Genomic DNA, 15,452 nt, shown 5'->3' with positions numbered 1-15,452 from the left:
AATAAAACATGAGATGAGACAAGGCTGTGAGTCAGGGGAAATGCATGACTACTCTTTTGGCCTCACTGCCTTCGCCCCGTGGCGTGTCGGCTCGACTCTGCCTGCGCCTTTGCCCATAGTAAGACGCGTCTCTGCCCTCGGCGACCATGAATGGGAGAAGAATATCTTCTGATTTAGGGTGATGTGCTTCTTTTTTATTCACCTCTGGTTGCAATGACAAAGATAATGTGAGAAAGTACTCAGGTAGAGCTTTTCAGAGTGTTTCGCTGGGCGTCAGTGTAAGATGCATTTAGGTCATACAAGCACATATATATCATGTATTTTCTTACATATACACACACACACATACACAAAAGAGAAAACATGACAGATGTAAAAGATATGACAGAATGGAAGTGAGTTACATCACTGCGTATAGGCTGTGTGAGTGTGTGAGCTGGTTTTTAAGACGGGGCCTATGAATCTTTGATCCACCTTGTCATACCCCTCCTTGTATTCCATATGAGTGAGCACAGTTCCTCTCTGCCTGTCCTGCAACTCTCTCCTGCCCTGTTCCTTGTTCAACTCCGCCCTTCACATTCATGCGCGCGCACACACACACACACACACACACACACACGCACACACATCCTGTACTCTCCTGGTGCATTAATGTTCTTACATCACCTCCTCCAGTGAGCAGAGATGGAGAGATGGGCCATGGGGGTGGGGGGGTGGGGTGGGGGTCCTTGAGGGACAGGTGTGTGCCATTAAACAAGAGGGAGATACCAGGATTCAAATAAGTGCAAACAACCCTTGAAAGATTTTTTTGAACAGATAAGATCAAATGTTATACAACCACACAGGGATCAGTTGCTTTAATTTATGTTTTTTTTAAAAACATAATGAAATTTTCAAGACTGATTTTGGACAAATCCTCTTCTGAGCGCTGCAGGTAAGTATAAAGGCAAATATACTGTATGCAGAAGTACTGGACTCATTTTGAGATGACATTTAAAGGGCGATCAATGAATGTTTGTGGTAATTAAGACCCCACAAATTCAAACATAAGAATATTTAATGACTTCTAAAGCCTAATATTTATCACACTCACTTTTTAAGACTGTAACGGACCTGCAGACGAAGTTCTGAAAACTCCCATGTGATTGACTAGTTCAGAAATGCACTTGAGGAATACTGACAGGCCTGTTAAATGTACTAAACCAATGAAAACTACCAACCAGCAACATTATTTTAGGTAGAAATAAACTACAGCAGTCAGAAACCTGCATGACAAAAGGCTGGTTAGTATTGGAACAAGAACATGTCATGCACATGCTTCAACACAGAGAGAGGGTTCTTTTTTTTGGCAGTTGGGGTTTGAACATGCACCACACTGGTGTCTCTCCATGGATGGCTGGATCTCAGACACATTAACACTGTCTGGCATTGACTTACACCCATGAGACCTCCCCCACCACAACGCACACGTATGCACACGTCTGGGCATCATCCTTCTGCTCTAATACACACGGTGCCCTTCGGGACAGGTCTTATTTGAGGGCGACTTTTGGGTTTGTGTGAGGATACGTGTGTGTGTGGGGGGGGGGTTACCACCTTGTGTAGGATTGTGACTCTCCCAAAAGCGTTTAAGCAGTTCCTCCAGGCTGATGTCTTTAGGAGAGAAGACCACCCTCACTACTTCAGTGTGTCCTGTCAGACCTAAAGGAGAAACAAGAATGTGCATTAATTCGTCCGCTTGTCCCACTGCTCCTTCATCCTCCTGATTCTTAAATTTGATCAGATATACTGCCACAACGGATAATAATGAATGAGTAGGTGCATGTGCCAAGGGTGGAAGACACCTGAATCCAAAGAGAATGATGCTATTGGGCCACGATGGGAGAAGACAACAGAATAATAAAGATTGGAACTCATGGTGGAAGTTACAAAAGGCACATGGACAGTTGCCTCTGTCTGCAGCTGCCAGGACCGGAAAGCTTCAACTAACTACCTGCAGGCATTGCACTCACACACACACGCGCATGCACGCACGCGCACGCACACACACACACACACACACACACACACACACACACCTCATCGACCCAAAATGTTAATATAGAAGTGGTTCCTACATGAAGTGCAACCATGAATTTAATTAGACATTACCCAGAGGAGATGAATGTGAGAACGCAAATGTCCGAATTAGTCGGACCAGACACTGAAGGACTTTACCCAGCATGCCAGCCACCTGGTAAAAGTCTGCCTGCGTGTGAAGGAGAAATTCAGTGTCTGGAGATCTAATGGTGAAGGAGTGGTTGTGTTCATGTCATGTGACCTGGCCTGAAGAACATCTGAGGGTGAAGCCAAGAAAAATGCCTGACTGAAGAGATCCCCAACAGACTATGTGACTCAGCATAGGTTCTGCTGCTTGTGTACCTCTCAATTACTGCAAACCAGACAGAGAATGCTCCTCCTGTTTTGTGCGAACTGTATGAAAGCACAAATCCGGCCAACTGAATAAAACGACTATAGATTCTATCAATAGTAGCAACCCAGGTGTGACAGGAAAAGGGCTCCAATTTTGTGCACCTGGCCTGATACCCACTGTCTCTGTCTGAGGGCATTTTCACACCTGAAAGTGAGAAATATTTGTTTCATTCTGCACATCTGATACTGTACTGCACGAACAAAAAACTTTGCAGAACTATGAGGGCTATGTCATCCTATAATTAACAGTCAAGGAGTGCTAATGTTTCGTGAGTGACTATTCCAACCTGCCCACACTTCTGGTAACTGGTCCAAACCATCCAAAAGGTGAACTGCAGACACAGCAAAACAAGCTTCAGTTTTATCTGGACCGAGACCACCTAGACCTTAGATCAGAATAGATTCCAGTGCTTTGGCCTGGACCGTGGTAATTGTGTCACACCAAATTGTAAAGGTAGGTGACACTTAGATTATCTAAAGCGAACTGAACATGACTTACCACTTGAGGAATGCTTTTAATCAGGTACGTTTTCTGCTGGAAATGGCCAGTAATTCAATTTCAGCACATAGTATAAAAATAAAATTCTACACTGGATTCATGTCTTTACCTTTTAAAACACTCAACTTCCACAAATGATCATTGCGAGACTATTAAGTATAATCTGCTGTGGTCCAGAAGTGAGTTGGAGTGGAGCAGTCAAAACTCAGGAAAGTCAACAACAGTGGCAAAGAAGAAAAAAAAAAAAAAAAAAAAAAGGAAAGCACAAAAGCAGTAAGAGTAGCTTTGGAGATTAAAAAGGTGAATATGTACCATGATTTTCCACACTTGTCCGATTTAGAAGGTTGAAAGGCTGAGACTGGCACCAATAAAGCTGTTAGTGTTTTCCTGAAGGACCAGCTGAAGCACCGTTCAGCGGGGTGAATGGGCGTCTGGACAGCGATGACCTCCGAAATCATCATGCAATCATGTTGCCCTTGTTTTTATTTAATTATTCTCTGCTGTAGGATGCAGTAAAAACAGACTTCATGAGATGAAATTAAGTATCCCCTTATTTCTGATGTTTTACGCTTCACAAGCAATACCGCAGTCACATCAACATACACAAACCATGATGGGTTTTAACACCTTGCTTACCCTTTCTATAATTAATGCAACATGGCGTGACATTTGAGGGAGTGGGTCATTATGGATGGATGGGTCCAAGAACATGTAGTCCCATATCAAAATAATGTTTTTGAACAAACTTTTTCACACCTTCAGCAGTTTTAGCTGCCGGAGTTAAATGAAAGCAACAACTGTTAGAACAATTATATTGGTTTGTTTTTGAGGACGTAGAATAACTTATAGACATTGTGAATCATTAGTAAAATGGACTGGACCGCAACGGACAAGATTTAAAATGCGCATTGAGAAAAATATCTCCATTTCGAAGCTGTCTGTCCTCCTGACACCTATGTGACTGCACCTAAACCTCTCCTTTGTCACACCATCTAGCTTCCTGCCTGTCCTTCCATCCTTCCCTGGCTCTGCTGACAGTTCCATCAGCCGTTTCCGTCTGTCCATCTGACTGTCCTGCCCTGGCTGTGTTGACAGCTCTTTGGTCTGATGCCGTCGCAGTGTTCTGCTCCGTCATGGCCACTGGAGCGATTCCTACACTCTCTCAGCCGATGGACAGGCAACCATTCTTTCTCACACTTTATTTTCTCACATTTTCTTCCCAGTCAAAAGTTTACTTCACCCCTTCCCTCACTTGCTGCAGCTCTCAATCTCTCTCATTTTCTGTCATCTGTCTCCATCTCTATCCTCCTCCTCCTCCATTGCTGACCATCTTGTAGCTGGAGGCAGGTAGGAAATGGCTCAGCTAAGGATGTCCGCCAAGTCCAAAGCGCCACCAACCTCGCATTCCGTGCCTGCACCAAGGCTCCACTCCAGTCTGCAATTATATGCCCTCAGAAAACGGAGAGCTGTGAGTAAATACCCCCTAAAAGATGCACACAAGAGTAAAACCGAGCTAGACATCATCACTTGAATTATACATCAACGCCCTACATGAATCTATTAGAGCCTTTTGGATGAGGAAAAAGGAAACAACCCAATTCATAGACAGACAGGTAGCCAAAGATTTCACAAGCTTTGAAGGCAAATACATTGAATTTATGCTCCTATCGCCCGAATCCTGTTTGCCAAATCATGGCGCTTCATACACAGTAACCTCTGCTGAAAAACGCCGCAGTACAGCACAGTACAGAGCCCAATCCTTACAAGTAGGTCATGGGTGGGTGGGGATGGGGGGGTGCAGCCCATCTGGAGCAGTGCATTCTGAGAAGTTGACTGCAGATGAAGGGAAGGCTGAGAGAGGATGGGAGAGCTGTACTTAAAATCAGACGATGTTTTTTTTTTTTTTTTTGCCTTTTGCATTTTTTTGCTCTTTGAACCCTGATTGATCTTACAGCGGAGTGTCCTGCCAAACCCACTTCAACTCCTCAAAAGGAATCAGGCATGATTGGTTAATATATATCAAAGTGTAGAAGGTGTGCAAACATGAAAATGTGTAGACACATACACACAAGGGGCAAGAGCATATCACCTGAGCAGACTTCGTGGTAGGTGGGGTTGGGTGTAAAACCTCCAGCGTAGCCCACCTGTGTGGAGAAGACTCCTGAAAGCCTCCAGAAAAGTCTCTCGGCTCCCCAGAAACAACCCATACCTGGACATAAACGGTACAAAACACACACATCATCAAGCTTTACGTGACGCCACACCATGGAAAGAGGAGATCTGGGTATGAGAAGGGACCTCAAGGTACGATACATATCAAGATTCATGGGTTATGAAATGATTCTACCCTAATTTTAGGATGAAATAGATATCAAATATTAGTCATCTATTTACCAGCCCTGCCTCATCTTGACGTCTTGTGTTCAGTTTTGTAAAACAGCCAAGACACTTGCGGCACCTTCAGTAACAGTTTAACTGTTTTACGAACTAGGGCAGTATGGACTTTGCTTTGAGGGGGCTAGTGTGCAGGAGAAACATGCCACTGTGGAACAGCTCCGTATGTAATGCCCTTACCAAACTGAAAGAAAATTAATACATTTAACATGAGGTGAGTGAGAAGCAGATGAGAGACTAGCTGCACATATAATTTTCTCGTGCTCTCATTTCAGCACGATACACTTGCACGGACAGCGGCTGCACACAACCAGCTGCGCACACAGCGAGCGGGAAAACTCCAGCAGATGGAGAATAATGTCCAGATATGTGACGAGAGATGTCGAGGCAATTTTTGTTGTTGTTGATGATTCTGAAAAACTGATCTTACCAAACACGATGGTCTCCATGCCTTCAGGGAAAGGCTCCACAGTGGGTCTCCCTGTGACTGCGTGCTTGTCTGTGAAGAGAAACAGTGTGTGATGGTGGAAACAAAATATTAAGCTGTAATATGACATAAAATAAATGACAATCTGCAAGTAAACTAGGCCTCTACTTCATTACAGGCCAAACCAGGGCAGCGGATCAGAGTCAGTGGCCTCTGCGGTGGAAGACATTTAAGAGCTTACGCGGCTTTGACCATGATTTTATCCTTGCTGTCCTCTGTTCAATGAGTGTATTTGATGCAACGTGTGGCAGCGTAAGGTATCCAAGTAAACAAACAGCAGCACAAGGAGGGGAAGATCTTCACCCCGTTAGAGACATTAAATAAGTAAAACAAACTGGAGAGGGGGCAAGAGGGAGGGGAGGTGGCACTGCCAACTGTGCTGCATGGAATTAGCACGTTAAAAAGGAAGTCAGTGTGTGTAAGTGTGCGTGTAGGTGTGCATGTGTGTCTATGCAGCCTGCAGATGTGTGAGGGGGATTAGGGTTTAAGAAGACTGAGGTGACTTAGCGTGCAAATCTCCACTAAGCAAGGCTGGTTTGTACTGCAACCACTAATATTAGGCGAGAGATAAACAGGCCACAGGGTACACTATGAGCTTAGGCACACACCAATAATGGATGCTTGCTCTGAGGTCAATGTGTGATAGCACTCTGGCCGCTTAAAGATGTGATGTGTGATATTGACCCGGATACACACAATCTCTAATCCGACATTATGGTTCATTTTCTAGATGATATTTTACTCTGACAACAGGCCTGCAGTTCATTCTAGATTGTTTACTGTAAATCCTGCAGGTAAAACTGAAAAGAAACATTTTTGGTATGTCTGGAACTACAGAAAAAAAAGACATTTGAAGAATATAGAAAAAAAAGAAGCATCACAGCAGTTGAGCTGCTATAAAGAAATAAGCTGCCAGGCAGCTGTGGGAGTGAGTGACCTGGCTGTTCTATTTGCTTGCCAGTGTATAAATGGACTACATTTCAAAAATGAGCTACTTGGCTGAAATGAGCACATTTACAGGAATGCTAATAAATGTGTATTGTCCCTATGCAAATAAAATATCTGGAATGATGCAACAAGTGGTGCTCCATTTGCCAAGGTAAAGGTTTAGATCTCTGCCCCTTGTACTGTAACTCCAGCCACTCTACTCCATAACAGGGGTCGGAACAAGGAATTGCGATTGGGCGACTTCGCCATTTTAATATCTTTGGTGTGCTCCATAAGACTGGACATTCGCTTGGAGGATGGCTTCCACACACGCGCAGTAGGTAAGCATCTACAGGAAGATCTATTCTGAGTACGCACATGATAGACCTGACAATAATGTTATAGAATTGTGCCACACTGAAAAGTCCAAGTAGTCACAAGAACTTTCCAAAGGCTTAATGCTTGCAGACTCATATGCACTTGCGGATGTGGGAAGTATAACAGAAGCTTGAAGGACTTTGATAGTAGACAAAAACTTTTTCTTTTTTTTTTGTGGAGTAACAGACTGTAGAAGCATAAAGGATGTCTAATATGTCACAGAGGCCTGGCTGCCCTCAGGCAGTCCATTCCTGCCCTCCTGTTGTGTGACAGTTCTGTCTTTTAGCAGCAGGTTAGCAGCACTGCCAGGTCATGTTCACGGGCACGTTCAGCTGCAGTCAAGTAGAGTTCTGGCTAAATATTCCCAGTCAAAGAGGGCATCTTGAGGTACTAGGAGATCAGGAGAAATTGTCACCTTCCTTCTGCTTGCACTCTTGACTACCATTGTTGGTCACAGTAATTTAAGAAAAAAAAAGTAGTAAAGATGCCAAAGCGAGAGAGGGACAAGTGTGATAGAGGAGGAGGAGTGGGAGGAGGAGAGATCAGCCTGCCAAAACAATAAAAGGAGTAAATAGTCAGTAAGAAGCAACAGATGAGGGTAACAGAAAGGCAGTGAAGGATTCTTTTGGCTTTCAGATCACCATGCCTTTGGGCGCTATATAAAAAGACCAAGTGCTCCATCCAAGAGAGAACACAGAGAAAACAAACAAGCAAACAAATAAACAAACAATAAGAGAGGCGAAAATGAAGAAAGCCAAGAACACGCCAACACACAGCACTGTCCAGAGGAGCCTACTCCGAGCCAAACTTTCCTGCCCTCTCATCAGCTGCTCTCCATCTTCACTTCACACTCGCTTCCTCTCCCCACTTTCCCATCATCCCTCACTGTCTTCTTATAAACACATGCACACCGGCTTGCACGCACACGAGCATGCAATCAGCCGCACAATCGCTCGCACACCAACCTCTGCTGTGGGTATTTTTCCCATGGAGCAGCTGGCAGAGGTCCAGATGGTGCCAGGCTGGCTCCTTTCACTGTGCCTAGCCCAGTAGTCCCCCCTGCCAGCCCAGCACTCACACCCCATTCTGCCAGAATTACCCCACCTAACACACACAGGCATCGAGAAAGAACTGGCTGAATACCCTCACTACGCTGCCTGACTACGCCAGCAAAAGAAAGAACAGAAGATGACAAAAACGCAGGGAGGGTGACTGAGCTTACAAAAGACGAAAACAGGCTGAATATGGGGGACGGATTCACGCAAAGGAATTTTCCAACTTGGAAGAGATATGGGTGTAATTTCGATTGTGCGCTTTTGTTTTTGAGGATATCTGAACAGCACTGTGCAGGCTATACAGTACAGCGTAACTGAAGCGGAATACTTTGGTCACCTTTTGTTGCTTTTGGTGATTGTAGGCAGCTGGACCAGAACCAAAACATCGGACCCGCTGCCCTGCTACTCTCTTGTATCATGGTTACCATCAGTCAAGGGAAAACTATCTGTTACTTAGCGGATAATTAGGTCCAGTTTGACTTGTTTTGGTGGGTATTCAGTCTTAATTATCCTCCAGTTCTACCCATGGCCCCGTCTTTCTCACCCGTAAAACCGAAGTCCAAGCACTGCTGCCCCCTCACGCAGAAACATGGGAGAGGTACTATCCCTGGATGCCAAAACCTGTGATGGAAAGGTCGATTTCCAGGCTGCTCTGTTTATTTCCTTCCAAAAATGCATTCCCTCTATTTCCCTCTCTCTCTTCCTCTTCCCTCCCTTTCGCTATTCCTCTTTCTAGCTTCACACAGGTTGGCAGAGAGTTAGGCACGAGTCGTCGGGAGGAGGCTGATGCTTTATACTGGTGCCAACTACCCTCTGCTGTATGGGAGGATGGGTGGGGGCGAGAATGAGTGGGGCAAAGGAGGGGAGGGGAGGAAAGAGGCGAGGCTGGTGGGAGGTGGTCCAAGAACAGAACAAGTAAAGGAAACAATGTGGCTGTGGCCTTAAACTATTAACCAACTTGGTATTGTCATACCTGTGTTTTGTACACTAAAGGTTTTCTCAAGGGTAATTAAACTGTCTAGACTTTAGACTTTCAAGCCATCCATATATTCCATACATTCTGTATCCCAGCAACGGAAACAGTTGCTATGGAGAAGCCTGCTTGCTAATAACACTGGCTTGGTTATGTGCTTCCAGCAAGATGGAGGAACATCCTGTTGGAGCCCATTCAAGTATTTTCTCGCCAAAGCTATTTTTTGGTGGAAAGGAGGGGACTAGCATCAGCAAATAAATAAATAAGTTTGTTCTCTTTACCAGAAAATCCAACTTGTAGATAACAATTTCTTCCATCCAGTTTCTACATCCATTTTTGGTAGGGCTTAATTTGTACACCCAGATTTGGAACTATTTAATTAGATCTGGAAAATCCTTCGTCAATAGCATCTGAAAATAAATCTGAGTAACCTTTTTAAATGTTGCTGTTGTTGTGCAGGCACCATATTATGTTTGAACTAAGGCGACACAGAGGACACCGAATGACGGAACACGTGGCCTGAAAAGATACATTTTTGGGAAATCTGGACAAAAAGTAGAATATAGAACACTGTTACATCACAGCACTTGAGTTGAACTTCTGTCTTGGCGTGCCACCTTAACAACTCTTTGGGATTTTAAAACTTTTCCACGTGAGGTAAGACACTGTCGAGATTGTAGAAAGGACCAGACCAGAAGTAGCTTTCCGAGATAGTGAACCTTCTATTGCTCGTGTGTGACTCGCATTTTTGGTTGACTCGGATCAGACCTGTGTTACAAAACCTCCTGATTTACTTACTAATCACAATACTTCAGAGACTGAGGAAAAGATCCCAGCATCCTTTGGACAAGAGGTAAATCACAACTACAAACCATATTGACAGGTCGTTTGAAATGAAATTGGATTTCAGCAGATGTGAGTCTCAGTCTGGAGGCTCAAACAGGATTTCAGTGTCTTTTTTATCATTTGCAATGCATATTGGCTACCTTAAATTAGTGTCTTACTAGTTTACATTGGCAAGGAATGCTGGAGAACAGAAACAGATCAAACTTGTCGGCTTGATTTCAACTGTGCACGTTTCGATCAGATTCTTGTTTTCTTGATTTGCAGCAGACATGTAAAACAACACATTCAGTGTTTGCAAAATGAAACAACGCAGCACCTACTATGTTTCACGGAGAGGGACATGGGATCCGTCCAATCATGACTGATCACTCAAGACTTGTTTTTATGCCGAGTGTGAACTCATGGACTTAAGAGCTTGTGACATACACAAACCTTCCAGTGAACTGGCTGTTGAAAGGCTCCAAATAACCAAACTAACTGTGGGACATGCAGACACATGCAGGACCAACATGCAATCTGTCCATTTCATGAAGCGTCTGAAAACCAAACTTTCCTACCATCCTAATCACCGACTCACAACACTGCCCATGAGCTTGTCTCTCTCTTATTTATTCATGTATTGTTTGTATACTTAATTTGCATGCTTTGCTCTCTTGCATACTTTTTCCTTCCCCTCTGTGCTCATTGCAAAAAAAAAAAACAACCAAAAAAACAAAAAAGGGCAAGGGCATCTGGAAAAAGCAGAGAATAGAAAACAACAAAGAAATAATTCCAGGAATATATCTTCCCTATGAAGCTGCTTTTAAGAGTTATAGTGAAGCATGTAACAGAGATTGATTCTGGTCAGCTGACCTCCCCCATCCTGTTTGGAAGAAATATTGGCAGTCTATCCTGCACTGCCTCAAAATAATAGCTACTGTGCCCCTACCATGTAGCAATCTGCCACTGGATCATTCTCGCCAAGGTCACAGAGTACATAATACAGACTGGAGAGAGGGAGGGAAGCGAGGACACCAGGACATCTGAACAATGAGTGAGGGGCTTCCTTCAAGGAGGGCCACAAGCAACTTTCAAAGGAAGCGGTCTTCATTTTCAAGAAGGAACAAATGTGTTCAAGTACATCTTTGCACTAAATTACTCATGCTTACTGACCCACACCAACAAACACATATACGCAATAGAACAACCCCATCCCTACCTAAGCTGCCCCCCACCGTGAAAGGGGAGGAACAGATTTCTGCCATGCGGTGTCTCCGAGCTGCTTCGACAGACGGAGCAGGAACTTACGACGGGGCGGAGCCTTCATGCGCATAATGCCCAGATGGGCCTCTGGACGCCATGGCAAATGCTTCCTCTGATGCATTCACACCCTGCTCCCACAATGCACTTTGAGGATGCTCAAGACTTGAGCAAGTAACGACAGTGATTTCAGTTACATCATGTTTCCCCCTAATCGCATGTAGTCCGATGAGCGCTCCTGTCCCAAAATAGATAAAGATCTGAATGAAAAGATCGGGCAAACAGTTTGTTACATGGCAAGAATGGGTGAGATTATAAAGGTGAAGAAGTGGTAATGTAACATGTTTGAATGCACTCTTTATCCTGAGAGCTAAAACAATAGTGATCTATGCTGGTGATAGAGGTTTCACGGGTAGAAAACAAGAAAATGATTTGATAGAAAATACAAAGTTAGATTAATTAAATTAAAACAGCTATGAATGTGCGTAACAATATGGGTTACACAAACAATCCAAAAATGAGTTTCAGCATGCACGTCTTTCATATCATGGTTAAGGTTGAAGATTGAGGTTGTGCAATCTTATGCGCTGATTGCAAACCACACTGTGTGAAAAGGTTCTGATACATTTTTGGGTCGGTGCATCATTTAGACGCATGTAGACGGAGCGGCAAAACAGCTGCAGAATCAGAAGCTACACGAGGCCAGTCAACACGTAGCACCATTCAACGTGAGTGCGAGTGCGAGTCACGTTACAGCCGCGGTGACTGACTACAACGCATTGTTTTTGTCGCATTGTCAGATAACCGCATTTTGCTTCAAAAATTCATAGAAGTGAGTACCACAGAAGTGATGTTCATTTGCAATTATTATCCATACATCAAATTTCTACCACTTATCCTGTTAAGGGTCACAAGGGGGCTGGAGCCTATCCCAGCAGCCTTCGGGCGCAAGGCGGGGTTCATCCTGGACAGGTCGTGTAATTATTATCTTGTGGAACAAAGCAAAAAATTTGCCTGCAATGATCCACAATCCAATGTGGAAAAAAACTGTCATCCTGCAGTACTGTACTTACATGACATTTAGCACCGGTGTGGTTGAGCTGATTTGTGTGATATTTCATGCTGCCTTTCTATTGGTTGGTTACTTGATGCAGGTTGTAACAGCAGCGGATCATCCTAAATTTCTGACAGTGTCAGATTTTTTTCCAAGGCTTCCATTGGTTGCAAGAAATCAGTCATTTTCTGACTACTGCTTTAGAGCCATCCCCACAAACACTGTCCTCTTGGTCATTTATTTGGTCTGGGACAGCCCAGAAACCACCCACTCTTTATAACCCTGGTTTGGTTTAGGAACTAAAACATTCGATTGTGTTTAAGGAAAGATCATATTTTCCATTTATATGAGCACTGACATGATTGATTCAGTGACAGACACAAAAACTGAATGTGTGGAGTGAGAAAATGTGAGTACAAAATGAGGAAATTGCTTTTTTTTTTTTTTATTCTGACAAATTCTAAAAGCGTTAAAGCCAAATTAAGAATCAACAGAGAGATTATACTAGCAGTGGAAGTATAGTAACTAAATCATCATATATTCTGAGTGTCAGTACATATCTGACGCTGCTGATAACTTGATCCCTACAGATTTGTTCTATCCTGGTTTAATAACCATCTATTTGTAACAGGATCCCAACAGACTTCTGCTGCCGCTTCAGTTAAATCGCACAACAACATACAAGCTTCAAAGTATTACAGCAAATATAATTTGGGCAGTCTCGTTTTGAAGTATTCCAGATTAGCGGAATGAAAAACAAATTACAATTAATAAGAGAAATAAAACTGCAAAGAAATATTTGTCAAGACTGAAAAACTTCCATGCAGGGCTATGTGAGATTCATGACGTGTGGTAATAAACAGCCTTTTTAAATATTCTAAAACAGAAATACAGAGGCTATACTGACTGCAAATTTGGAGAAAGTGCAAGAGGTTGTAAAGAAAAAAAATATTCACTGTTGCTTGATGTGGTAAATTATAAAAAAAAAAGTATTGCAACGCTTCTAGATACTTAAGCTCATTGTATATAATCCTGTAGCATCCTTTAATATTACCAACAGGTAGATGACATGTTTGAAACGATGTCAGACACTCCAGAAGGCACTTGAAGCCCCGACAACTGAAACGCAGACTTCTGTCTTCGAATGACCCTTTATTATTTTTCCTCGGCTACTTTTACAGCACCAGCTGAACAACGGCATGTCGTTTAATATCTACAGAGGAAATCAGAGTTCAGTTGCAGTTCAGTTGTGCTGTGAAAAACTGTCGTGAGTGGAAAAATGACAACGTGCTAAAACACAATCAAAGAGATGAAAAAGGCAAATTAGTTTAAAATACATTTTGGTGAATTTAATTATGAAAATCCCAATGAGGTGACAACTAAGACCAAAGATTTGTACTGTAATGTACTTTGAATTTTGCTAAAACTGATTACAATCTGTGTTACAAAAACAGTGACAGAGCCGGTATCAAATCAAGTTAAAGGTAAAACCAGGTAGTGGCATCCAACACTTTTCTGAGTCACATATAATAGGTACTTTGAAGACTCTTTGCTAGGGGACTAACACAAGATGCCGTCAAGCTGTGTTGTCACAGTTTTTGTAGGCCTAAAGACAGTTGGAGAACCAGTACAACAGCTCTTCTATGAGCTGCCGTGTCCATGTTCAAAAATTATTTCTTAGAACGTCAGTTTAGCCCTCAATAACTGACCTAAATACGCAGAAACTGCAGTTATGTAATCACCTATTCTTTACTTCTGTCAATATCTACTGAGAGTTCACAGCTGAACCACGTGGCGAGTGCAGACGTCATCCTCTAGCTGCGCTTCTCTTACTGATTTCCGGTGTTCTTTATTTACCTGCCACCACCGTTTTCTCCTCTCTTCCTCTCAGAGCTCGCTCCCTGCTTGGCAGCTTACTCTTATCTGACATGTTTGAAGCCCCGGCGATGGACAGCACTGCTACCAGGAGCCTAACGGTCGACGTGTGTGTTTTCTTCCGGGATGACTCCATGGCGCCCCGCCGCTAACGCGCCTCGCATTGGCCGGGGCCTGAAGCCCGAGGGAGGGGTGGAGAGACACGGAGGCGAGGGCGCCTTCCTTCCATCCATATGAATATTCATCGTGCGTGGGCTACGTCGTGCACTGCATAATAACTAGACAAGGGGTTAATATGACTCTGGCACAAAAGCCTACAGTAGATCGTGTGCGGGAACGAAATTAAATTTAAATAAATATCCACGCCGTTCAGCATGCAAATGAGCACTCGCCAATTATTAGCGCTCATTGGGTGGGAGGCGTCTCTTGTAGAGCCCCCTGGATGTATGGTTGAGTAGCTTTGCTTTTGTGGTTCATTTTACATCAAGGAATGCATATTCCGAGGTAATCTGGAGGAGTAGCAGCCTGGTAAAAGCCTACTGGATGGCGGTCTTGCATTCCATATTATTCAAGTGTCATAAAGTAAAGAAAAGAGTGGTCCTGTGAAAAGACAGCTCAGTCTGATGGTGGTGACCAGAAGATATTCTAGAAAAACCGTTCAACTATCCTTATCAATGTAATATCATCACATTGCAACTGCTCTGAATTTTGATTCAGTATAGACCATCTATAACGCCACTGTGACTAAATCGACATATCTATAAATAACACGGATCTTAAAATGAGGGGAATTAAGGATATTTAACTGGAATGAAATCCTGACATCTGCTGCGGAATTGTAGATCATCTATAATGAGAAACCCAGAAACTCATGGATGTCAAAAAGTAGTTTGAATTTTAGCAGCCAAATCATAATTACAGATATCTCAGATTAGTTTTGACTCATCAGAATGAAGTTGCAGCAATCAGTAATGAATATCCACTCTAGCTATCAGCTTGCAACTGGTAGCTCAACACTTGAGTCCACGCTCTGAATTGTTTTGTCTTTTCTTTTTATCACTTCAAACTGAAAACTGTATATTTTTTAATGAATATATGATATAATATATCTACTTATGAATGGAATGGAGTAAAATAGCACAGAAGACATCATTTTCTTAAATCTTTTGCCTTTATCATAATAGCTGTATAGACGCTACAAGACTGAAGAACAATATTTGAAGTGCTGCAATGACTGAAAGGTGAGCAGGTCA

The 15,452-nt window shown here is 43.1% G+C and overlaps 1 protein-coding gene across 1 annotated transcript in view; it reads right to left on the bottom strand.

Moving 5' to 3' along the window:
- The window catches only part of msrab (methionine sulfoxide reductase Ab), a 36,616-nt gene extending 22,218 nt beyond the window's left edge, over window positions 1-14,398 (bottom strand). Inside the window, exons 1-4 of the mRNA XM_086183378.1 lie at window positions 14,182-14,398; window positions 5,796-5,864; window positions 5,061-5,180; window positions 1,597-1,701 (exon numbers count right to left, since the gene is read on the bottom strand). Coding sequence (XP_086039504.1) covers window positions 1,597-1,701; window positions 5,061-5,180; window positions 5,796-5,864; window positions 14,182-14,335 — 448 coding nt within the window. The 5' untranslated portion in view covers window positions 14,336-14,398. The remainder of the gene's footprint in view (window positions 1-1,596; window positions 1,702-5,060; window positions 5,181-5,795; window positions 5,865-14,181) is intronic.
- Between the last annotated feature and the right edge of the window lie 1,054 nt (window positions 14,399-15,452).

Source organism: Aulostomus chinensis, chromosome 17 (genome assembly GCF_037954235.1).
Source record: "Aulostomus chinensis isolate RoL2024-O1b breed Wild chromosome 17, RoL_Achi_v1.0, whole genome shotgun sequence".
NCBI lineage: Eukaryota > Metazoa > Chordata > Actinopteri > Syngnathiformes > Aulostomidae > Aulostomus > Aulostomus chinensis.
The sequence above is the reverse complement of the archived record's forward strand: the minus strand, read 5'-3'. Positions and strand labels throughout refer to the sequence as shown.